Source organism: Melitaea cinxia, chromosome 6 (assembly GCF_905220565.1).
Source record: "Melitaea cinxia chromosome 6, ilMelCinx1.1, whole genome shotgun sequence".
Lineage (NCBI taxonomy): Eukaryota > Metazoa > Arthropoda > Insecta > Lepidoptera > Nymphalidae > Melitaea > Melitaea cinxia.
The window spans coordinates 18,724,329-18,750,000 of NC_059399.1; the positions used below are offsets into that span (position 1 = coordinate 18,724,329).

Below are 25,672 nucleotides of genomic sequence, written 5' to 3' on the forward strand. Positions count from 1 at the left end.
ATATATTAATGGTATTATCATAATGGTATTTATATAAACACAAACTAGTTTTAAATAAATAAGCTAAATAAAATAAGGATTACAGTCCACTAAATATTTTCATACCTCCTTATGCGCACTGAACTACACATTATAAAAGCACCTTTATATGTATTACGCACTATAAAAAAAAGAAAACGCACTTCACAAATTCACTAATCACTTGCTACTTGCTGGGTCCGCTGGGCTGGGTCAAAAGCTCGCATACATGGGACGTTCCGGTCTTGTCTACCAAAATTCCTCGAACTTCTAAACGTCGTTGCAAATAATTCTTGTCTTATCCATCGCGTATGGCATTTTTTATATAATTTGTAAACGTAGTAAATTAATATAATGCCACTCAAAATAGTGAAAATAGTTAAAATGATAGTATGGTACCCCAAATTCCAGTGCAACATTTGTACATCGTTTCCACTGTTTGAGTTAGAACCGGCTGCGTTCTGGTTTAAAAACACTTCTTCTTTATTCTGGGTTGATTGGCACATTTTAATTAAATATTGTTTGCAGCTTTAATATAATTGCGCAATTGCACTCGATAGCACAATCTAATTCTTTGCACTGTGACACGAGCATTGTTTTTTATTAGTCACTCCACGTAAGGTAAGGTATGCGGTGCCCGAGCGCGCTGATCTCCTGTTACAGGCAGGGTCGCCATGTACTGTGCAGATCAGTGGCTATTAAATTAAACACGTCCGAAGGCTTGAAAATATACTTTATTACTACTCCAATAAATGGATTACATACTGTTATATCGTAGGCACACTACAAGCGGCCGCCATCTTGTATTTCAATTTTTTTTAGTATATTGCATTCTGCTTGTTGAGCCCTTTCATTTGATACCCATATTGATGGGATTGATAAAACCTACGTTATCCGCCATTTTGTAGCGGCCGCCATCCTGGATTTCAATTTTTTATAGTATATTGTATTCTGCTTGTTGAGCCCTTTCATTTGATACCCATATTGATGGGATTAATAAAACATAAATTATCTGCCATTTTGTAGCGGCGGCCATCTTGAATTTATAATGATAATGAATAAACATAATTGTATTGTCACCAAAACCCAAAGTGTATACAAAATTTCAGATTAATCGGTTGACAGGAAGAGGGTGAAATTTGAATTACTAAATTTGACCCAAGAATAAAAAATAAAACAAACGGGGTGAGCTAAATAAAACCGTTTAAAAATCTACAGATTTAGAATTCCGTTCAAGCGCTATCTAGTTATTAGTTTGCAATGTAATACTATTGATATTAATTTAACAATCTTTGTAGTTCCTGTAGCACACGAGCTGTGAACGTAGTACATAATTATTTATAAATATAATTTTACACGACGTTTTCTGTAAGTTGTAAAAAAGTCCTTTAAAGTTTCATTCTTGCGTATGCCATGAAAGAATAAATTATCCGCAAGAACATGATGTGTTTTGTTAAATTATAGACTGTTTACATTTCGTATCTCGAATTTCGAAGAAGAATAGATATTCTAATAAAAAAATATTTTCATTATGCAATCTTTAATTTTTTTTTATGTTAAGCTAAATTACAAAAGTTAATTGAAAATACAAAAATAAAAAACAAAAATAAAACTGAAAAAAAACAAAAAGCCAACGTCACGCGGTGTTTCCAGGCGGTCACCCATCCAAGTACTGACCGCGCCCGACGTTGCTTATCTTTGGTGATCGGACGAGAACCGGTGTATTGAACGTGGTATGGACGTTTAACTTTACAATAAAACATGTTTGTATTGTCTAATAACAACAAAAAGCTGTGAACGTTGTATATAAAGACATTCTGTAGTATATTTAACTAAAAAGTTGCTAGAAAAATTCTGCTTTGCTGTTGTCGTTCTCTCTCCACGTTCTACTTCCTATCCAAGGTGGTTATGAACCTTCATACGCCTAAAATTTAAAATAAATATTCTTTTATTTAGCTACTATTCAAAGTATATGAGCTGTGTGACTACGACACTAAAGAATTTAGCCACCCCCTCTCTTCCCGTGGGTGTCGTAAGAGGCGACTAAGGGATAACACAGTTCCACTACCACCTATGAACTTTAAAAGCCGACCGGTGGCGGGATAACCATCCAACTGCTGGCTTTGAAATACACAGGCCGAAGACGGGCAGCAGCGTCTTCGGTGCGACAAAGCCAGCTCTGCGGTCACCAACCCGCCTGCCCAGCGTGGTGACTATGGGCAAAACACATGAGTTATGTTATTTTTGGCGTAAACTTGTGGAGGCCTATGTCCAGCAGTGGACTGTATAGGCTGTAATGATGATAATGATGATTCAAAGTATATAATACGGAAAAAAAATTAAATAAAATTACATGCTTAATTATGAATATTTTATAGTTTAGTTTAAATAATTTAAAAAAAATCAAATGCACAAAAATTTTTGGGTGGTTTTATTTTGAAGTAATTCATTAATATGATTGATTGTTCGATCTTCTATAACTGTAATATAAACTCTTTGTAATTAAAAATTATTTTCTACTTTTTAGTTCGATTAGCTATAAGAGCGTGGTTTTTTTAGTAATTTTTTTATCTATAATTTTTAACGTCATTTAATGTATTCACGATCGACCTCTTAACCAGTACAGTTAGAAATTCTTTTTAGAGCGCTAGGCTTAAAGATTTATATGTCATCAGTGCCATCTACAGTCCTTAATATGCGTAAATATCTAACATTTAAAAATAATGAAATATATATGTAAAGAAATAAATATATATGGTAATTACTATTGTATTTTTTTTTTTAAATTTGTAAACTTTGAATATAGTCATGCTCAATGTGCTATACTTGAACTAAATAATAGTCTAACAAAATTAAAAACAATATTAATTGTTATAACGGTAAATCCTCATGGTGCATGTCGTGTCAGGCAAACAAAGTCTACATCTGTAAAACATTATATATATATATATATAATATGTATGTAAATGTCTACGTATAAATAAACGAATGCTATTTTATTGTACATTAGTTTCTTCTAACTTAGGTTATCAGACATCTTTAAACAGGATGATGAGATCCCACTGCATTATTATTATTTTTTTTTTAACGACAAAAATTTAAATTAAAAATAATGATTTTATTGTATTTATCAGCAGTGATTTTTTTTGTTTAGTATTTTTACAAAAAAAATTCTCTTTTATTTCTCTTTAATTCTTTAATTTTAAATAATTTTATTGTAAAACACTAGCTTAAGTTCTTGCCATTTGTATGTTATTTATATTTCGTTATAAGTGTATGCTACATAAATGTAGTTATCACCTATATTTAAAGTTACAATCAGACTCAAAAAAAAAAAAAAAAATAACTTCACCAGCAACATGTCTACACTAATTTGTATTGTGATCGATATTTAAACAAAGAACTAATTAAACATAAAAATCGGTTTGTCGTCTTTACACACTAGATGGCAGTGGTTGTATATTAAATCACGCTAACGTTGTGATAATCTTAAAACATATGATAAGCGATGGTTCGGTTTTCTCGTGGTTTCGTGGTTTCGTGGTTTCGTGGTTTCGTGGTTTCGTGGTTTCGTGGTTTCGTGGTTTCGTGGTTTCGTGGTTTCGTGGTTTCGTGGTTTCGTGGTTTCGTGGTTTCGTGGTTTCGTGGTTTCGTGGTTTCGTGGTTTCGTGGTTTCGTGGTTTCGTGGTTTCGGTTAGGTTTCGGTTAGGTTTCGGTTAGGTTTCGGTTAGGTTTCGGTTAGGTTTCGGTTAGGTTTCGGTTAGGTTTCGGTTAGGTTTCGGTTAGGTTTCGGTTAGGTTTCGGTTAGGTTTCGGTTAGGTTTCGGTTAGGTTTCGGTTAGGTTTCGGTTAGGTTTCGGTTAGGTTTCGGTTAGGTTTCGGTTAGGTTTCGGTTAGGTTTCGGTTAGGTTTCGGTTAGGTTTCGGTTAGGTTTCGGTTAGGTTTCGGTTAGGTTTCGGTTAGGTTTCGGTTAGGTTTCGGTTAGGTTTCGGTTAGGTTTCGGTTAGGTTTCGGTTAGGTTTCGGTTAGGTTTCGGTTAGGTTTCGGTTAGGTTTCGGTTAGGTTTCGGTTAGGTTTCGGTTAGGTTTCGGTTAGGTTTCGGTTAGGTTTCGGTTAGGTTTCGGTTAGGTTTCGGTTAGGTTTCGGTTAGGTTTCGGTTAGGTTTCGGTTAGGTTTCGGTTAGGTTTCGGTTAGGTTTCGGTTAGGTTTCGGTTAGGTTTCGGTTAGGTTTCGGTTAGGTTTCGGTTAGGTTTCGGTTAGGTTTCGGTTAGGTTTCGGTTAGGTTTCGGTTAGGTTTCGGTTAGGTTTCGGTTAGGTTTCGGTTAGGTTTCGGTTAGGTTTCGGTTAGGTTTCGGTTAGGTTTCGGTTAGGTTTCGGTTAGGTTTCGGTTAGGTTTCGGTTAGGTTTCGGTTAGGTTTCGGTTAGGTTTCGGTTAGGTTTCGGTTAGGTTTCGGTTAGGTTTCGGTTAGGTTTCGGTTAGGTTTCGGTTAGGTTTCGGTTAGGTTTCGGTTAGGTTTCGGTTAGGTTTCGGTTAGGTTTCGGTTAGGTTTCGGTTAGGTTTCGGTTAGGTTTCGGTTAGGTTTCGGTTAGGTTTCGGTTAGGTTTCGGTTAGGTTTCGGTTAGGTTTCGGTTAGGTTTCGGTTAGGTTTCGGTTAGGTTTCGGTTAGGTTTCGGTTAGGTTTCGGTTAGGTTTCGGTTAGGTTTCGGTTAGGTTTCGGTTAGGTTTCGGTTAGGTTTCGGTTAGGTTTCGGTTAGGTTTCGGTTAGGTTTCGGTTAGGTTTCGGTTAGGTTTCGGTTAGGTTTCGGTTAGGTTTCGGTTAGGTTTCGGTTAGGTTTCGGTTAGGTTTCGGTTAGGTTTCGGTTAGGTTTCGGTTAGGTTTCGGTTAGGTTTCGGTTAGGTTTCGGTTAGGTTTCGGTTAGGTTTCGGTTAGGTTTCGGTTAGGTTTCGGTTAGGTTTCGGTTAGGTTTCGGTTAGGTTTCGGTTAGGTTTCGGTTAGGTTTCGGTTAGGTTTCGGTTAGGTTTCGGTTAGGTTTCGGTTAGGTTTCGGTTAGGTTTCGGTTAGGTTTCGGTTAGGTTTCGGTTAGGTTTCGGTTAGGTTTCGGTTAGGTTTCGGTTAGGTTTCGGTTAGGTTTCGGTTAGGTTTCGGTTAGGTTTCGGTTAGGTTTCGGTTAGGTTTCGGTTAGGTTTCGGTTAGGTTTCGGTTAGGTTTCGGTTAGGTTTCGGTTAGGTTTCGGTTAGGTTTCGGTTAGGTTTCGGTTAGGTTTCGGTTAGGTTTCGGTTAGGTTTCGGTTAGGTTTCGGTTAGGTTTCGGTTAGGTTTCGGTTAGGTTTCGGTTAGGTTTCGGTTAGGTTTCGGTTAGGTTTCGGTTAGGTTTCGGTTAGGTTTCGGTTAGGTTTCGGTTAGGTTTCGGTTAGGTTTCGGTTAGGTTTCGGTTAGGTTTCGGTTAGGTTTCGGTTAGGTTTCGGTTAGGTTTCGGTTAGGTTTCGGTTAGGTTTCGGTTAGGTTTCGGTTAGGTTTCGGTTAGGTTTCGGTTAGGTTTCGGTTAGGTTTCGGTTAGGTTTCGGTTAGGTTTCGGTTAGGTTTCGGTTAGGTTTCGGTTAGGTTTCGGTTAGGTTTCGGTTAGGTTTCGGTTAGGTTTCGGTTAGGTTTCGGTTAGGTTTCGGTTAGGTTTCGGTTAGGTTTCGGTTAGGTTTCGGTTAGGTTTCGGTTAGGTTTCGGTTAGGTTTCGGTTAGGTTTCGGTTAGGTTTCGGTTAGGTTTCGGTTAGGTTTCGGTTAGGTTTCGGTTAGGTTTCGGTTAGGTTTCGGTTAGGTTTCGGTTAGGTTTCGGTTAGGTTTCGGTTAGGTTTCGGTTAGGTTTCGGTTAGGTTTCGGTTAGGTTTCGGTTAGGTTTCGGTTAGGTTTCGGTTAGGTTTCGGTTAGGTTTCGGTTAGGTTTCGGTTAGGTTTCGGTTAGGTTTCGGTTAGGTTTCGGTTAGGTTTCGGTTAGGTTTCGGTTAGGTTTCGGTTAGGTTTCGGTTAGGTTTCGGTTAGGTTTCGGTTAGGTTTCGGTTAGGTTTCGGTTAGGTTTCGGTTAGGTTTCGGTTAGGTTTCGGTTAGGTTTCGGTTAGGTTTCGGTTAGGTTTCGGTTAGGTTTCGGTTAGGTTTCGGTTAGGTTTCGGTTAGGTTTCGGTTAGGTTTCGGTTAGGTTTCGGTTAGGTTTCGGTTAGGTTTCGGTTAGGTTTCGGTTAGGTTTCGGTTAGGTTTCGGTTAGGTTTCGGTTAGGTTTCGGTTAGGTTTCGGTTAGGTTTCGGTTAGGTTTCGGTTAGGTTTCGGTTAGGTTTCGGTTAGGTTTCGGTTAGGTTTCGGTTAGGTTTCGGTTAGGTTTCGGTTAGGTTTCGGTTAGGTTTCGGTTAGGTTTCGGTTAGGTTTCGGTTAGGTTTCGGTTAGGTTTCGGTTAGGTTTCGGTTAGGTTTCGGTTAGGTTTCGGTTAGGTTTCGGTTAGGTTTCGGTTAGGTTTCGGTTAGGTTTCGGTTAGGTTTCGGTTAGGTTTCGGTTAGGTTTCGGTTAGGTTTCGGTTAGGTTTCGGTTAGGTTTCGGTTAGGTTTCGGTTAGGTTTCGGTTAGGTTTCGGTTAGGTTTCGGTTAGGTTTCGGTTAGGTTTCGGTTAGGTTTCGGTTAGGTTTCGGTTAGGTTTCGGTTAGGTTTCGGTTAGGTTTCGGTTAGGTTTCGGTTAGGTTTCGGTTAGGTTTCGGTTAGGTTTCGGTTAGGTTTCGGTTAGGTTTCGGTTAGGTTTCGGTTAGGTTTCGGTTAGGTTTCGGTTAGGTTTCGGTTAGGTTTCGGTTAGGTTTCGGTTAGGTTTCGGTTAGGTTTCGGTTAGGTTTCGGTTAGGTTTCGGTTAGGTTTCGGTTAGGTTTCGGTTAGGTTTCGGTTAGGTTTCGGTTAGGTTTCGGTTAGGTTTCGGTTAGGTTTCGGTTAGGTTTCGGTTAGGTTTCGGTTAGGTTTCGGTTAGGTTTCGGTTAGGTTTCGGTTAGGTTTCGGTTAGGTTTCGGTTAGGTTTCGGTTAGGTTTCGGTTAGGTTTCGGTTAGGTTTCGGTTAGGTTTCGGTTAGGTTTCGGTTAGGTTTCGGTTAGGTTTCGGTTAGGTTTCGGTTAGGTTTCGGTTAGGTTTCGGTTAGGTTTCGGTTAGGTTTCGGTTAGGTTTCGGTTAGGTTTCGGTTAGGTTTCGGTTAGGTTTCGGTTAGGTTTCGGTTAGGTTTCGGTTAGGTTTCGGTTAGGTTTCGGTTAGGTTTCGGTTAGGTTTCGGTTAGGTTTCGGTTAGGTTTCGGTTAGGTTTCGGTTAGGTTTCGGTTAGGTTTCGGTTAGGTTTCGGTTAGGTTTCGGTTAGGTTTCGGTTAGGTTTCGGTTAGGTTTCGGTTAGGTTTCGGTTAGGTTTCGGTTAGGTTTCGGTTAGGTTTCGGTTAGGTTTCGGTTAGGTTTCGGTTAGGTTTCGGTTAGGTTTCGGTTAGGTTTCGGTTAGGTTTCGGTTAGGTTTCGGTTAGGTTTCGGTTAGGTTTCGGTTAGGTTTCGGTTAGGTTTCGGTTAGGTTTCGGTTAGGTTTCGGTTAGGTTTCGGTTAGGTTTCGGTTAGGTTTCGGTTAGGTTTCGGTTAGGTTTCGGTTAGGTTTCGGTTAGGTTTCGGTTAGGTTTCGGTTAGGTTTCGGTTAGGTTTCGGTTAGGTTTCGGTTAGGTTTCGGTTAGGTTTCGGTTAGGTTTCGGTTAGGTTTCGGTTAGGTTTCGGTTAGGTTTCGGTTAGGTTTCGGTTAGGTTTCGGTTAGGTTTCGGTTAGGTTTCGGTTAGGTTTCGGTTAGGTTTCGGTTAGGTTTCGGTTAGGTTTCGGTTAGGTTTCGGTTAGGTTTCGGTTAGGTTTCGGTTAGGTTTCGGTTAGGTTTCGGTTAGGTTTCGGTTAGGTTTCGGTTAGGTTTCGGTTAGGTTTCGGTTAGGTTTCGGTTAGGTTTCGGTTAGGTTTCGGTTAGGTTTCGGTTAGGTTTCGGTTAGGTTTCGGTTAGGTTAGGTTAGGTTAGGTTAGGTTAGGTTAGGTTAGGTTAGGTTAGGTTAGGTTAGGTTAGGTTAGGTTAGGTTAGGTTAGGTTAGGTTAGGTTAGGTTAGGTTAGGTTAGGTTAGGTTAGGTTAGGTTAGGTTAGGTTAGGTTAGGTTAGGTTAGGTTAGGTTAGGTTAGGTTAGGTTAGGTTAGGTTTTTTTTTTTTTTTTTTTTTTTTTTTTTTTTTTTCTAGACCCCCACACACATGTGTGAGACTGTCCTACTCTACTCATTCATTCCAGTTCTCGCTAGTATTCCTCTCGCACTTTCATTCAGCATACTAGTTCTTTCTGTCATTCATTCCTCATTCACACACTGGGTGGGTTCCCATCTAATCTAATCTATCCTACTATTTCTATATTACTTAAAATTAAAAACTCCTGGGGAAATGAGTGGGGTTTGGGTACAACACTTTTATTTACATTTTATTTACTTTTCTTACTACTATTTTATTTGTTACAAGATTATATTTACAAATTCTCTTACATGTTATTATTACTTCTAATGAAAATTTACAACTAATTTTACATTGGAAGCTATTCTAATTCTTATATACTATTCCTACTTACATCTTATGTTCTTATGTTATACTACAATATACAATTATATCCAGAAAACATAATTTTACTAATTCTTATTTCTAATATTAACTGCTTTAACTATTTTTACACAATATTGTAGGAACAGTTCTCTAGTTGCGTTGTTTGTAATTATTTCACACAGGTTCCTTTCCACTATTTGTATACCCGTTTCATTTTCCAAACGCAGCCTCTCGTAGGCAAATGCAGGACACTCCAGGAGGACGTGGAGGACGGACTCGGAGCACCCAGGGTCGCAGACGCACGACGGACTCTCCTTACACTTGAAGCGGTACAAGTATTCGGAGAATCCGCCATGCCCCGTCAACGCTTGGGTGACAAACCAGTCCACCCCTATTTTGCTCGTGATTTTGTACGCGGCTATCGCGTCAGGGAAGAACACCCTGGTGACACCAGCCGTTTCGCCGGCTCGATACCGCTGGTTCCATTCATCAAGCGATTGCATGCGAATGCTCCGCCTGATGAATGAAACCGGGCAGCTGTCATAGTCAAAAGCGCGTTTAGACTTCAGGGTTAGGTTAGGTTAGGTTAGGTTAGGTTAGGTTAGGTTAGGTTAGGTTAGGTTAGGTTAGGTTAGGTTAGGTTAGGTTAGGTTAGGTTAGGTTAGGTTAGGTTAGGTTAGGTTAGGTTGCAGTCGAAGGCCGGACTGCCGCCCCTGCGGTGAAGCCGACTGGCAAGCCAGCCGCAGCGTCGTCCGCGCGACCGGCCGCCAAGCCGACCGCCAAGCCGACCAAGCAGTCCGGAAGGCCGGCAACAAAGGCGACGGTTAAGGCCAAATTCAAGGCCCCGAAGACTGCGGCAGTCGTCGTCCAGCTGCAGCCGGCGGCTGTAGAGAAGGGTCAAACTTACGACTCCATCTTCCGGTCGGCTGAAGACACCGTGAAATTGGAGGAACTGGGGATCGAGCGCATCCTCTTCCGTCATACGGCGACGGGAGCGAGGATGCTCGAGATCCCCGGTTCCGACAAAGAGGAGAAGGCCGACCGGCTCGCCAGCCGGCTCAGGGAGGCCCTCTCGGACGTGGCCACCGTCGTCAGGCCCGTTAAGACCGCGCAGGTGCGCATCTCGGGCCTGGATGACACGGCCACTCCCGAGAGGGTGGCGGCGGCGGTCGCGAAGGCGACATCGTCCGACGTCGGCACGGTGAGGGTCGGGGCGATCCGCTCCGGCTTCGGCGGCATGGGCTCCACCGTCGTAACCTGCCCCGTCTCGGTTGCGAAAGCGCTGACCGAGGGGGGCAGGCTACTGATCGGCTGGAGCTCGGTGCGAGTGTCGGCCCTGGAGGCGCTCCCCATGCGCTGCTTTAAGTGCATGGGGTTGGGCCACACGCGCCCGAAGTGTCCGGCGTCTGTCGACAGGGGCGACCTCTGCTTTAAATGCGGGAACGCGGGGCATAAGGTCGCCTCCTGCCCGGAGAAGACACCGCGCTGCGTGGTGTGCGCCGAGGGAGGTAAACCCTCGGGGCACATCATGTGCGGCCGCAGGTGCAGGCCTGCGACCTCGAAAGGAAAGGGGGCCCTCGGAACCCGGGCCCCCCGAGAGACCGCAAGCCAGACAGCCGCAGACGGCGTTGCCCCCCCGGCCGCGGCGGGGGAGGTGGAGGTTGTGATGTCTGAGTAATCCATGGATCACATCAGACATCACAGCTTCCTCCAAGCCAATCTCAACCACTGCGCCAGGGCTCAGGACTTGTTGACCCAGTCCATGGCGCAGTGGATGATCGATGTGGCCGTCGTCTGCGAACCGTACTGGGTTCCCCCCCAACCGAACTGGTTGGGGGATCTCGACGGCACGGTGGCGGTCGCACTAGGCAGTTCCGCCACCCGCCCCCTCGCACTCGTGGAGCGCGGCTCGGGATACGTCGTGGTGACGTGGGGAGAGTATGCGGTCATCGGCCTCTACTTTTCCCCCAACCGCAGCCTGGCGGACTTCGAGGTCTTCCTCGACACCGTCAGAGCTGCGGTATGCCGACAGTCGCCGAGAGCCGTGATAGTTCTCGGCGACTTCAACGCCAAGTCCCGAGCCTGGGGCAACCCGAACACGGATGCGAGGGGGCGGGCCGTCGAGGATTGGGCCCTCCTCTCTGGTCTGTCACTCCTGAACGTTGGAAACGTTCAGACGTGCGTGCGATTGCGCGGGGGTTCCGTGGTGGACCTCTCGTTCGCCAGCCCCGCAATCGCGCGGAGAGTGACAGACTGGAGAGTGGAGGAGGGGGTGGAGACTCTCTCGGACCACAACTATATCAGGTTCGGGGTCTCCACCCCGTCCTCGTCAGCAGATCGGTCGAGGGGCCCGAGCAGGCTACCCCGCTGGGCCCTAAGCAGGCTCGACGTCGAGGCGGCGCGCGAGGCCGCAATCGTCCAGCGGTGGGCGAGCCACCGCGACGCCGATGGTGCCAGCGTGGATGAGCTGGCTGGCCGCTTTCGCAGGTCGTTGGCCAACGTCTGCGATGCGGCCATGCCGAAGGTCGGCCGCCGCCCGCTAGGACGGCGGGCGGTGTACTGGTGGTCGCCCGAAATAGCGGAGCTTCGTGCGGCCAGCATGACCGCCCGCCGGGCGTATCAACGCTGTCGCAGGCGCAGCGCCAGGGATCCGGCTCTGGAGGCGGAGCTGCGGGATGCATACCGCACGGCAAAGCAGGCCCTGCAGCACGCCATCAGCCGAGGGAAGGACGCCGCCTGGAATGAGCTGCTGGCGGGTCTAAACCGAGATCCATGGGGCCGTCCCTATCGCGCTGCGCGAAGCAAGCTTCGCGCGCAGGGCGCCCCCGTGACGGAAACGATGCCGCCGGATCTCCTCTGGCGGACGGTGTCGGAACTGTTTCCGCACCGTCCCGTACATGTTCCCCCGACGATGGCGACGCCGTCGCCGTCTTCTCGGACCGAGTTCGACCCGCCCTCCCCACCCGGCATCTCGGAGGGGGAGATGGATACGGCCCTCGAGCGTCTCAGGGCCAAGAAGACGGCGCCGGGGCCGGATGGTGTTCCGGGGCGAGTATTGTATATCGCCCTGGAACACCTGAGAGGAGAACTTCGGGGACTGTTCGACAAGTGTCTAGCTTCCGGGCAGTTCCCGAAGCCGTGGAAGACGGGCCGGTTGTGCCTGATACGTAAGGAGGGCCGACCTGTCGACTCTCCCTCCGCGTACAGGCCGATCGTGCTGCTGGACGAGACGGCCAAGCTCTTCGAGAAGATTCTCGCGGACCGTCTCGTCCGGCACCTCGACGAGTCGGGGCCGGGTCTGTCGAACGCTCAGTACGGGTTCAGGGCGGGCCGCTCCACCCTGGACGCTCTGAACGCCCTTAGGTCTCTCTCCGCGGAGGTGGTGGCCAGCGGAGACGTTCTCCTGGCCATCTCGCTGGACGTGTCGAACGCCTTCAACAGCATTCCTGTTGAGACGATTGTGGAGGCACTGAAGTATCAGGACGTGCCTCCATATCTCCAGAGTCTGCTGGAGGCGTACCTCCGCGAGAGAGAGGTCTTATGGGAGGGGGGCGACGGCCGACTGTATCGCCGTCGCGTCGAGTGCGGCGTTCCGCAGGGCTCCGTCCTCGGACCGACCCTGTGGAACGTCGGCTTCGACTGGTTGCTGCGGACGCCACTGCCGCCCGGGCTCAGCGTCATCTGCTACGCGGACGACACTCTGCTGACGGCCCGGGGCGGCAGCTTCGAAGAGGCGGCCGGTCTGGCGCGAACCGGCGCGTCGATAGCGATCGGCCGCATCGAGGCACTGGGCCTGAGGGTCTCCTTGTCGAAGACGGAGGCCCTCCTCTTCCACGGCCCACGAAGAGGCCCCCCCCGAGGTGCGCGTGTGGTCGTCCAGGGGGTGGAGATCGCCGTCAAGGCCCAGATGAAATATCTCGGCCTAACCCTGGACGGCCGGTGGAGCTTCGGTCCGCACTTTAGAGAGCTCGCTCCGAGGCTCGAGAAAGCCGCCGCCGCGCTGGGCAGACTTCTGCCCAACGTAGGCGGCCCGGACTCGCCATGCCGACGTCTATACGTCGGCATAGTTCGCAGCATGGCACTGTACGGTGCCCCCGTGTTCGCCGACGCTCTCGCGTCTCGCGACAACAAGGCCCTCCTGCGGAGACCCCAGAGGGCCATAGCGGTGAGAGCGATACGGGGATACCGTACGGTGTCGTGGACGGCGGCCACGCTTCTCGCGGGCGATCCGCCCTGGGAACTCCAGGCGGAGATGCTCGCGAGAGTGTACGCGGCAAAGTCGAGCCTCAGAGCTGGAGAAGGGCAGGTCCGTAGTACGGACCGAGCGATGGAGATCAGGGCTCAAGCTCAGAGGGCCCTGATGATCAAGTGGGAGGAGAGCCTGGGGTCTCCGGCGGCGGGCACGGTGACGGTGGACGCGATACGTCCACATTTAAGTCGCTGGGTCCAAAGGCGGCACGGGGTGCTGACCTTCCGCCTGACGCAGGTGCTTACCGGGCATGGTTGCTTTGGTAAGTACCTGCACCAGATCGCGAGGAGGGAAGCCACCCCTGCCTGCCACGAGTGTGGTGCTCCGATTGACACGGCGCGCCACACGCTAGAAGAGTGCGCCGCCTGGGACCCTCAGCGGAGGGCCCTCGTGGCGGTCATCGGCGGAGACCTCGCGCTGTCGAGCGTGGTCCGCTCCATGCTCGGCAGCGCGAGGTCCTGGTCGGCCGTGGCCTCCTTCTGCGAAGAAGTTATTTCGCTGAAGGAGGCTGCGGAGCGAGAGCGCGAAGCCGACGCTCACGCCGACGCGCTACGAAGGAGGCGACCGGCGGGACGGAGGAGGCGTCGCTACGCGCTCCTCCACCCTCCGCATCGTGCTTGACGCGGGGGCGCAGCCGGCGCCCCTCTCCTCCTCGCAAGTCGCGGGGGGGAGGGGGGCGCGCGGGGCGCCCTCGTGGCGGGCGCGGTGTGGGGGGGGAGGCGTCGCTGGGTCGCTCCCCCTCCCTCCGCATCGTGCTTGGCGTGGGGGCGCTCCGCGCGCCCCTCTCCTTCCCGCAAGTCGCGGGTGGGAGGGGGGCGCGCGGGGTGCTTCCGCGGCGGGTGTGGTGCGGGGGGGGGAGGCGTGGCGGCGCGATCCTCCGTCCTCTGCATCGGGCTCGGCGCGGGGGCGCTCCGCGTGCCCCCCTTCTCCCTGCGGCGATGAGGGAGCGCTCTCGGTGCCCGGGAGCGCTCTACAACCGGAGGCGGCCTGCCCTGCACCCGCAGGCAGGCCCACCGTCCGGGGCGTCATGGCGAATACTTTTAGTGGTCCCGTGGCGCCCCACCAGGACGACGAGGGCACCGCTGGTTTTTACTGAGTAGTCCGGCATTGCACTCCCCGCCGGGAGTCTCAGACTTCCGTCGCCTTCGGGTGACGGGGGTGCGTAAATGCATTTTCCAGCGTAAAAAAAAAAAAAAAAAAAAAAAGGTTAGGTTAGGTTAGGTTAGGTTAGGTTAGGTTAGGTTAGGTTAGGTTAGGTTAGGTTAGGTTAGGTTAGGTTAGGTTAGGTTAGGTTAGGTTAGGTTAGGTTAGGTTAGGTTAGGTTAGGTTAGGTTAGGTTAGGTTAGGTTAGGTTAGGTTAGGTTAGGTTAGGTTAGGTTAGGTTAGGTTAGGTTAGGTTAGGTTAGGTTAGGTTAGGTTAGGTTAGGTTAGGTTAGGTTAGGTTAGGTTAGGTTAGGTTAGGTTAGGTTAGGTTAGGTTAGGTTAGGTTAGGTTAGGTTAGGTTAGGTTAGGTTAGGTTAGGTTAGGTTAGGTTAGGTTTTTTTTTTTTTTTTTTTTTTTTTTTTTTTTTTTTTTTTTTTTTTTTTATTCTAGACCCCCACACACATGTGTGAGACTGTCCTACTCTACTCATTCATTCCAGTTCTCGCTAGTATTCCTCTCGCACTTTCATTCAGCATACTAGTTCTTTCTGTCATTCATTCCTCATTCACACACTGGGTGGGTTCCCATCTAATCTAATCTATCCTACTATTTCTATATTACTTAAAATTAAAAACTCCTGGGGAAATGAGTGGGGTTTGGGTACAACACTTTTATTTACATTTTATTTACTTTTCTTACTACTATTTTATTTGTTACAAGGTTATATTTACAAATTCTCTTACATGTTATTATTACTTCTAATGAAAATTTACAACTAATTTTACATTGGAAGCTATTCTAGTTCTTATACTATTCCTACTTAAATCTTATTTGCTTATGTTATACTACAATATACAATTATATCCAGAAAACATAATTTTACTAATTCTTATTTCTAATATTAACTGCTTTAACTATTTTTACACAATATTGTAGGAACAGTTCTCTAGTTGCGTTGTTTGTAATTATTTCGCACAGGTTCCTTTTCACCATTTGTACCCCCGTTTCATTTTCCAAACGCAGCCTCTCGTAGGCAAATGCAGGACACTCCAGGAGGACGTGGAGGACGGACTCGGAGCACCCAGGGTCGCAGACGCACGACGGACTCTCCTTACACTTGAAGCGGTACAAGTATTCGGAGAATCCGCCATGCCCCGTCAACGCCTGGGTGACAAACCAGTCCACCCCTATTTTGCTCGTGATTTTGTACGCGGCTATCGCGTCAGGGAAGAACACCCTGGTGACACCAGCCGTTTCGCCGGCTCGATACCGCTGGTTCCATTCATCAAGCGATTGCATGCGAATGCTCCGCCTGATGAATGAAACCGGGCAGCTGTCATAGTCAAAAGCGCGTTTAGACTTCAGCGCAGCCTCCTTGGCCAGATGGTCGGCACGCTCATTGCCCTCCAGCCCTGCGTGGGCTTTGATCCAGAACAAACTAACACGTTTGTCCCGGAGCAGAGCCCTTCGCAGGTGTCCCCGCGCTTCAACGGCTAGGGGATGGGGGGCTACCGGGTTCTCCAGCGTGAGCAGTGCCGACAAGGAGTCGGAATAAATCCCGACGGATCCAGCCAAGGCGTCCGCGGCCATCCGTGCCGCCCTACATATCGCCAAGAGTTCAGCCTGGTAGACCGTACAATAGGACGGCAAAGCAAGCTTGAGGGTTTTGGTTTCGGCGGCGCCGGCCCATACGGACAACGCCGCACCCACTTTGCCCTCAATCTTGCTGCCGTCCGTGAAGATATTAAATGTGTGCTCGCTGTTAGCGGTGAACTGTTCTTGGTCCGCCAGGCGCTTGAACTCGAGGTCGATACGAGAGGCGGGGTGCGGAGACCGCAGAGCCGAGGACATCCGCTCCACCTCTCGATCCCCTATCACCCGCTGGGGGACCCCCCGTCTCGCCTCGTACAAATTCGCGGCTTCGCGGACACGGAGGTCGAGGGGGAGTATCCCAGCGAGCAACAATGCGGAGTTCAGAGAGGTGGTTCGGTATGCCCTGCAAAGCTTCTGCGCGAAGCCCCGCTGGACCACGTTCAGCTGCTTGCGAATACCGAGCTTGTCCACGGCCGGCGCCCAGACGGCAGCCGCATACAAAATCACGGGCTCAACCACCGCCCTGTAAATAGTGCGGATTACTTCAGGATGGAGACCCCAGCTGGCCTTAGCCGCACGGGCCAGCTGGTGGTAAAAGGCGAGCGCGCGCCTGCAGACGTTCGCGACGTGGGCGTTGAAGGTGAGTTTGTTGTCTATGACGACCCCCAGCAGCTTGGGTTAGGTTAGGTTAGGTTAGGTTAGGTTAGGTTAGGTTAGGTTAGGTTAGGTTAGGTTAGGTTAGGTTAGGTTAGGTTAGGTTAGGTTAGGTTAGGTTAGGTTAGGTTAGGTTAGGTTAGGTTAGGTTAGGTTAGGTTAGGTTAGGTTAGGTTAGGTTAGGTTAGGTTAGGTTAGGTTAGGTTAGGTTAGGTTAGGTTAGGTTAGGTTAGGTTAGGTTAGGTTAGGTTAGGTTAGGTTAGGTTAGGTTAGGTTAGGTTAGGTTAGGTTAGGTTAGGTTAGGTTAGGTTAGGTTAGGTTAGGTTAGGTTAGGTTAGGTTAGGTTAGGTTAGGTTAGGTTAGGTTAGGTTAGGTTAGGTTAGGTTAGGTTAGGTTAGGTTAGGTTAGGTTAGGTTAGGTTAGGTTAGGTTAGGTTAGGTTAGGTTAGGTTAGGTTAGGTTAGGTTAGGTTAGGTTGGGTTGGGTTAGGTTAGGTTGGGTTGGGTTAGGTTGGGTTGGGTTGGGTTGGGTTGGGTTGGGTTGGGTTGGGTTGGGTTAGGTTAGGTTAGGTTAGGTTAGGTTAGGTTAGGTTAGGTTAGGTTAGGTTAGGTTAGGTTAGGTTAGGTTAGGTTAGGTTAGGTTAGGTTAGGTTAGGTTAGGTTAGGTTAGGTTAGGTTAGGTTAGGTTAGGTTAGGTTAGGTTAGGTTAGGTTAGGTTAGGTTAGGTTAGGTTAGGTTAGGTTAGGTTAGGTTAGGTTAGGTTAGGTTAGGTTAGGTTAGGTTAGGTTAGGTTAGGTTAGGTTAGGTTAGGTTAGGTTAGGTTAGGTTAGGTTAGGTTAGGTTAGGTTAGGTTAGGTTAGGTTAGGTTAGGTTAGGTTAGGTTAGGTTAGGTTAGGTTAGGTTAGGTTAGGTTAGGTTAGGTTAGGTTAGGTTAGGTTTGGTTAGGTTAGGTTAGGTTAGGTTAGGTTAGGTTAGGTTAGGTTAGGTTAGGTTAGGTTAGGTTAGGTTAGGTTAGGTTAGGTTAGGTTAGGTTAGGTTAGGTTAGGTTAGGTTAGGTTAGGTTAGGTTAGGTTAGGTTAGGTTAGGTTAGGTTAGGTTAGGTTAGGTTAGGTTAGGTTAGGTTAGGTTAGGTTAGGTTAGGTTAGGTTAGGTTAGGTTAGGTTTTTTTTTTTTTTTTTTTTTTTTTTTTTTTTTTTTTTTTTTTTTTTTTTTTTTTTTTTTTTTTTTTTTTTTTCTAGACCCCCACACATGGGTGTGAGACTGTCCCTACGCTACTCATTCATTCCAGTTCTCGCTAGTATTCCTCTCGCACTTTCATTCAGCATACTAATTCTTTCTATCATTCATTCCTCATTCACACACTGGGTGGGTTCCCATCTAATCTAGTCTATTCTTACTATTCTGTATTACTTAAAACTATAAACTCATGGGGAAATGAGTGGGGTTTGCGTACAATAATTTTATTTACATTTTAGCATACTTTTCTTAATACTATTCTATTTGTTACAATGGTTTATATTTACAGATTCTCTTATACAATTATTCTTACTTCTAATGACAATTAAAACTAATTTTACATTGGAAGCTATTCTAATTCTTATATACTATTCCTACTTACATCTTATTTGCTTATGTTATGCTACAATATACAATTATATTCAGAAAACATAATTTACTGAGTCTTATTTCTAATGTTAACGGCTTTAACTATTTTCTTGCAATACTGTAGGAACAGTTCTCTACTTGCTTTATTTTTAATGATTTCGCACAAGTTCCCTTTTATCATCTGTACGCCTATTTCACTCTCTAAACGTAGCCTCTCGTAGGCAAATGCAGGACACTCCAGGAGGACGTGGAGGACGGACTCGGAGCACCCAGGGTCGCAGACGCACGACGGACTCTCCTTACACTTGAAGCGGTACAAGTATTCGGAGAATCCGCCATGCCCCGTCAACGCTTGGGTGACAAACCAGTCCACCCCTATTTTGCTCGTGATTTTGTACGCGGCTATCGCGTCAGGGAAGAACACCCTGGTGACACCAGCCGTTTCGCCGGCTCGATACCGCTGGTTCCATTCATCAAGCGATTGCATGCGAATGCTCCGCCTGATGAATGAAACCGGGCAGCTGTCATAGTCAAAAGCGCGTTTAGACTTCAGCGCAGCCTCCTTGGCCAGATGGTCGGCACGCTCATTGCCCTCCAGCCCTGCGTGGGCTTTGATCCAGAACAAACTAACACGTTTGTCCCGGAGCAGAGCCCTTCGCAGGTGTCCCCGCGCTTCAACGGCTAGGGGATGGGGGGCTACCGGGTTCTCCAGCGTGAGCAGTGCCGACAAGGAGTCGGAATAAATCCCGACGGATCCAGCCAAGGTGTCCGCGGCCATCCGTGCCGCCCGACATATCGCCAAGAGTTCCGCCTGGTAGACCGTACAATAAGACGGCAAAGCAAGCTTGAGGGTTTTGGTTTCGGCGGCGCCAGCCCATACGGACAGCGCCGCGCCCACTTTGCCCTCAATCTTGCTTCCGTCCGTGAAGATATTAAAGGCGTGCTCGCTGTTTGCGGTAAACTGTTCTTGGTCCGCCAGGCGCTTGAACTCGAGGTCGATATGAGAGGCGGGGTGCGGAGACCGCAGAGCCGAGGACATCCGCTCCACCTCTCGATCCCCTATCACCCGCTGGGGGACCCCCCGTCTCGCCTCGTACAAATTCGCGGCTTCGCGGACACGGAGGTCGAGGGGGAGTATCCCAGCGAGCAACAATGCGGAGTTCAGAGAGGTGGTTCGGTATGCCCTGCAAAGCTTCTGCGCGAAGCCCCGCTGGACCACGTTCAGCTGCTTGCGAACACCGAGCTTGTCCACGGCCGGCGCCCAGACGGCAGCCGCATACAAAATCACGGGCTCAACCACCGCCCTGTAAATAGTGCGGATTACTTCAGGATGGAGACCCGCACGGGCCAGCTGGTGATAAAAGGCGAGCGCGCGCCTGCAGACGTTCGCGACGTGGGCGTTGAAGGTGAGTTTGTGATCTATGACGACCCCCAGCAGCTTGATCTCGCTCGCCAGGACAATGTCGACCCCGCCCATGTGAAGACGCGGGGTGTCATACTTCAGTTTGCGCGTCACAACCATAGCGTTTGTCTTGTGGGGCGCAAACCGAAGCTTATTAGATGCTCCCCACGCCCTCACACGTTCGAGGACGGCATTGGCCCGACGTTCGATCTCGAGGGCCGTATCACCCTCGAACACCAACACCACATCGTCGGCGAACGCCTGCGCGTACTCGCCTTTGGCCTCCAACTCCTGAAGTAGTGGATCCAGGAGCAGGTTCCACAATATCGGCCCGCCGATAGATCCCTGCACGCAGCCTTTCCCGGTGTCCCTCACGTGCTCCTCCCCCAGGTACCTCACTCTGGCGCGTCTGTCGCTCAGGTAGCTGCCCAAGAGCCGCCTGATGTTTTCGGGGCACCTTTCCTCAGCCAACCTTACCTTTATTTTAGGCCACCAAGCGTTGTCGAAGGCGCCCTCTATATCCAACGAGATCAAAACCAGGATCTTTTTTTCCTCTAATTTATTTCTGATGAACTTAACTAGGGTATAGAGGGCGTCCTCGGTGCTCCGCTGGGGCATGAAGCCAAATTGGCGAGTACTTAGCTTGGGCAGCAGGTGGTATTTTAACCTGGCGACTAGCATTTTTTCCAATATCTTCCCAAGCACCGGAAGGAGACCGATTGGACGATATGATTTTGGAGCTGTATAATCAGTCTTCCCGGGCTTCCGGAGAAAGATGACCGTCGCCTCCTTCCAGGGCCTAGGAAAATATCGGAGCTCGAGGCACCTGTTGAAGAGGCACAAAAAGAGGTCCGGGTCCGATTGGATTGCGTGCAGGCATATATCGGCAGTAAAACCGTCCGCACCTGGGGCCTTCTTCGGGTCAAACGACCGACTAGCCAACTTCAGTTCTGTGTGAGTGAATAGAGGGTCAGTTTGGCCCGAAGAAGTCTCGATGTCGGTCCGCCCGGCCAAGACCCTCACCCGGCGGTGCTCTTCGGAGTCATCCTCTTCGGAGTCCTCCGGATAGAAGGTCTCAGCCAGGAGTCGGGCCGAGCCCCTGGCATCTAACCCCATATTGTTTACCACCAGCGGTGGGTCCACGTCTCTCCTGGAGGTCCTGCCGAGGACCCTGTAAATCCCTCCCCACATAGATTCCCCATCCTGGCGTTCGCAGAAGGCGACCCAGCTGCGCGTCTGCGCGTGCCTCACCTCGGTCGCGTACCTTTCCTTCGCCTCCAGGTACTCTCCCACAACCTTACGACGCCTGACCGGCGCCGCGCATCTGATCCTACCTTTCCTGGTGGCCACCTCACGCTTAAGCACTGCCAACCCCTCGTTCCACCACGGCATCGCAAGGACCTCCCTATGTTTTGTTAATGGTATTGTTTTTGTGCATGTTTTTTGTATTATGTCGTTTAGTTGAGTTATTGTGGAGTCCAATTGTGCGTGTGTCTGTATGTTTTTAATTGTGTCTATTGTGAAGTGTTCTTGCGTTTTAATTTGACCCAGTTTCTCACGAAACTGGGCCCAATTCGCCTTTTTTGTGAAGTATTTTCGTGTTGTGTGTCTGATAGTGTTTGTGTTGATGTGTTTGGTGTTGATGAGGAAGGTGATGGCGTTGTGGTCCGAGTTGGTCAGGTCTTCGCGCACGCGCCAGCCGTCCACCAGGCCAAGCAGGTCAGGCGATACAGCAGTTATATCAATATAACTGCTGTACCTTTCGCCGCCCCGGATAGTGTCGAAGGTGGGGGTTTCCCCTTGGTTCAGGAGGCAGAGACCGAGGTCCTCCAGGAACCCGTGCAGTTCTTCGCCGCGGCGATCCGTCACGGGACTACCCCACCAGACGCATTTGGCATTGGAGTCTCCCCCAATAACAATACTCCGACTTCCCGTCTCGCGCTGCACCCGGCGCAGATGTGCCAGGTACGAGTCCATCGGCAGGTTGGGCTCAAAGTAGAATGAGACCAGGATGATCTCCCAGTTGCGAACTCGGATCCCCACCACAGAGATGTTGTTCGTGGTGAGTTTCGGGTACTGCGTGATGTGAAGGTCCGAGTCAAATACGATGACTGCGGCCTTGACAGTCCCACTTCCATCGTCCGCACACTGGAAGACCCTGATCCCACTCTGACCTTTCACACGCCTTATGCCGCCGACGTATGGCTCCTGTACCAGGGCAATCCGCGTACGCAGGCTAGATGCTTCGATCAGGAAGTCGGAGTATGCCAACTTACTGCGCTGGAGGTTCGCCTGGAGGATGTTTAAAGCCACTGTGTCTACCGGCCTGCCCTTAGCAATACGCTACGGAGGAGCGGGCGATGTCATCCCACCTCCTCCTGACGGGACAGTCGTCGCTAAAAGCGTTGTGGTCGGACTTTGCGAGCTTCGCTCGACGACAGTTCCGGCAGGAAGGTGGCGACACCGCCGGGTCCTCCGTGCATTGAGCCTTAAGGTGTGGCCCGCCACAGTGGCTACAAAGGTCCGCTGGGTCTTTGCAGTACTTCCGCCCATGGCCGTACCCGAGACAACGCGTGCACTGGACCAGTGGAGACTGGTCCTCCACCCGCAGCCTCATTAGGTCGATTTGTACTGTACCTATTCCCGTTATCCTCGCCCAGAGTTTGGGCGATACACTAAGGACTACATGGGCCGTGAGCGGGTTCCTTGCCCTCCTGCGATATTTTATCAGAAGGCGGTCTTCCCCGGGGTCGAGGTCGCTAAATAGATGTCTGTTTTGATTTCTCAGACCTTTTATAACCTCATCGTCTGTATGCGCTTTCAGGACTCCTCTAATTATTATTAGAGGGTCTCTATTCTTCATCTCCTCGACCACGAGGCCCGTTCCTTCCTTCGCCAGTTTTTCTTTTGCTTTCGCCCTGTCTTCTACAGTCCCGAAGCCCATGATTATTTTTCGGTCCCTGGCTTTCCGGACCCGGTCGATTTGGACCCACCCCTCTTTGGCGTCTATGGTCTTCCTCACTGTGTCAAGGACCTCATCCGCCGTCTGTTCGGCATCCACTGAGGGGTTAGGTTAGGTTAGGTTAGGTTAGGTTAGGTTAGGTTAGGTTAGGTTAGGTTAGGTTAGGTTAGGTTAGGTTAGGTTAGGTTAGGTTAGGTTAGGTTAGGTTAGGTTAGGTTAGGTTAGGTTAGGTTAGGTTAGGTTAGGTTAGGTTAGGTTAGGTTAGGTTAGGTTAGGTTAGGTTAGGTTAGGTTAGGTTAGGTTAGGTTAGGTTAGGTTAGGTTAGGTTAGGTTAGGTTAGGTTAGGTTAGGTTAGGTTAGGTTAGGTTAGGTTAGGTTAGGTTAGGTTAGGTTAGGTTAGGTTAGGTTAGGTTAGGTTAGGTTAGGTTAGGTTAGGTTAGGTTAGGTTAGGTTAGGTTAGGTTAGGTTAGGTTAGGTTAGGTTAGGTTAGGTTAGGTTAGGTTAGGTTAGGTTAGGTTAGGTTAGGTTAGGTTAGGTTAGGTTAGGTTAGGTTAGGTTAGGTTAGGTTAGGTTAGGTTAGGTTAGGTTAGGTTAGGTTAGGTTAGGTTAGGTTAGGTTAGGTTAGGTTAGGTTAGGTTAGGTTAGGTTAGGTTAGGTTAGGTTAGGTTAGGTTAGGTTAGGTTAGGTTAGGTTAGGTTAGGTTAGGTTAGGTTAGGTTAGGTTAGGTTAGGTTAGGTTAGGTTAGGTTAGGTTAGGTTAGGTTAGGTTAGGTTAGGTTAGGTTAGGTTAGGTTAGGTTAGGTTAGGTTAGGTTAGGTTAGGTTAGGTTAGGTTAGGTTAGGTTAGGTTAGGTTAGGTTAGGTTAGGTTAGGTTAGGTTAGGTTAGGTTAGGTTAGGTTAGGTTAGGTTAGGTTAGGTTAGGTTAGGTTAGGTTAGGTTAGGTTAGGTTAGGTTAGGTTAGGTTAGGTTAGGTTAGGTTAGGTTAGGTTAGGTTAGGTTAGGTTAGGTTAGGTTAGGTTAGGTTAGGTTAGGTTAGGTTAGGTTAGGTTAGGTTAGGTTAGGTTAGGTTTTTTTTTTTATTAAAATAAGTTGAGACGCTATGAGAGTTTAATTGTAGAGAAAAGATGGTTTGATGAGTATTACAAGATAAAATGAGAAGTGTTTGGGTACGCTCCGGCAAACGTAAAGAAGAAATTTAAGGGTTAAATATTTTTGAGACATTGAGAGTAAAATTATATACAATAAAAAGTTAGGGTAGTCCCGGCTGGAGTCTTTTTATGAATCGGTGACTTCCTGGTGGGTGGGGTGGCCTGCGATTTGATACAGTTGGTCCCACCCATTCAGAACAGCCAACCAAAATGAAAGATGAAATGATGTTGATGGATAATGGGGGTGAAGAGCTAAGATAAGGGAGGGGCTGGTTATGACATCGTCCCAGCAGCCACCCTTCTCGCCGATTTGATGGGGGTGAAATGATATCTTAAACTAGTACATATAAAATTTTGTAAGTAAAAGGAATATAATTGTAAGACTTAAAATAGTATTAACAGTAGTATCGTACATTGGTATTTTTATGTTTTTTTTTTTTTTTTTTTTTTTTTTTTTTTTTTTTTTTTTTTTTTTTTTTTTTTTTTTTTTTTTGTATAAATATAATATAGTAAAATGTAATGTTTTCTCAATATATATATGATAATGATTGATTTTTTTTTTTTTTTTTTTTTTTTTTTTTTTTTTTTTTTTTTTTTTTTTATACTTATCCTAGGGTACATGGTAAAATAAGAAGTAAAAAAAGTGACAATAACATAGATAAAATTTAACAGTAGTAATTAGAGACTTATGAACTAGCATTATACTCCTTGAGCACCCTCAGGATCGAGTCCGACAAGCGAAAGTAGGAGCGGATACCGGCTCTGTGGGGTAGAAGCCCTACTAAGTTGTAGGGGTCCACTCCAAGGTATCCGCAGGTTTCTTCATGTTTATGCCTGAAGGCCGAAAACTCAGGGCAGCTCCTCAGGAGATGGTCCAGGTTCTGAGGAGTGGCTCCGTCGCAGGGACAGACCTCGTCCTCGGCGAGTTTAAATTTGTGTAAATATGATTTATTGAAGGCGTGTCCGGTGAGTGTCTGAGTGAGTGTGAATGTGATGTGTGTGGATTTGAGTAGTGTGTGTATGTGGTTTATTGTAGGCGGGTGTGTTGGCCCTGTTGTGCCTTCTCGTACCTCTCGCGCCATTCGGTGAGACTACGCTCTCTGGCCATAAGCTTAACAAAGCTTATGGGGAAGAGATCGTAGTCGAAGGCTCTGTGCATGGTAGCGGCGAGTTTTGCTTCGGTGTCTGCACGTTCGTTCCCGGTTATACCTGCATGGGCTTTGACCCAAGCAAAGTCGATACAGCCGGTGGGTGAGTGATCGTGTAGTGTGGCGTGAAGGTGTGCAACCAAGGGGTGTGTATTGCTACGATTCTGGGAGGCTTGGATGGCCGCTCTGGAGTCCGACAAGATGAGTGTGTGTGTGTGTCTGTGCTTGGAGGCCCATCGAGAGGCCTGGAGGATAGCGAAGAGTTCAGCCTGAAAGACTGAACAACTTCGATGAAGTATGAACTTCTTGACGGCCGGCGGACCCGCTCCGTTGTAACATACGAAGGCGGCACCGACCGAGCCGTCATCGAGTTTGCTGCCGTCTGTGAAGATGGTTGGGATGGGATTGGGGAGGGAAGAGAGGTGAGAGGACAGTTCAGCCTCAGAGTGGAAGTAGTGAGGGTTGAATGTTATTCTTCGGGCGGGATGAAGGAGGTGATGGGGGGGTATGTGCTTTTCTAGGGTGATGTCGTCGGGAAGGAAATCGCAATTCCCCGTGAGTCGAGCGAGTTCGATTTGATTTACCTCGAGGATCTTAATATCGATCGGGGTGAATTGCGCCAGAGCGAGTGCAGCATTGGTCGACACCGTTCTGAAGCCTTTGGATATGTACTTTCTCCCGACGACATGGCCCCAGATGCCGGCGGCGTAAGTGACTATTGGTTGGATGACCTGGAGGTAAATTGTGCGGATGTTCTCGGGATGGGCTCCCCGGTTAGGTTAGGTTAGGTTAGGTTAGGTTAGGTTAGGTTAGGTTAGGTTAGGTTAGGTTAGGTTAGGTTAGGTTAGGTTAGGTTAGGTTAGGTTAGGTTAGGTTAGGTTAGGTTAGGTTAGGTTAGGTTAGGTTAGGTTAGGTTAGGTTAGGTTAGGTTAGGTTAGGTTAGGTTAGGTTAGGTTAGGTTAGGTTAGGTTAGGTTAGGTTAGGTTAGGTTAGGTTAGGTTAGGTTAGGTTAGGTTAGGTTAGGTTAGGTTAGGTTAGGTTAGGTTAGGTTAGGTTAGGTTAGGTTAGGTTAGGTTAGGTTAGGTTAGGTTAGGTTAGGTTAGGTTAGGTTAGGTTAGGTTAGGTTAGGTTAGGTTAGGTTAGGTTAGGTTAGGTTAGG

General features: G+C 48.3%; 1 protein-coding gene and 1 pseudogene across 1 annotated transcript in view; both read right to left on the minus strand.

Moving 5' to 3' along the window:
- Positions 1 to 1,646: 1,646 nt before the first annotated feature.
- Positions 1,647 to 1,765, minus strand: LOC123654837 (annotated as a pseudogene).
- Positions 1,766 to 23,932: 22,167 nt separating this feature from the next.
- The window catches only part of LOC123654822, a 6,655-nt gene continuing 4,915 nt past the window's right edge, over positions 23,933 to 25,672 (minus strand). The window contains exon 2 of the mRNA XM_045590706.1: positions 23,933 to 24,387. Within this exon, the coding sequence (XP_045446662.1) occupies positions 24,052 to 24,387 (336 nt within the window). The 3' untranslated portion in view covers positions 23,933 to 24,051. The remainder of the gene's footprint in view (positions 24,388 to 25,672) is intronic.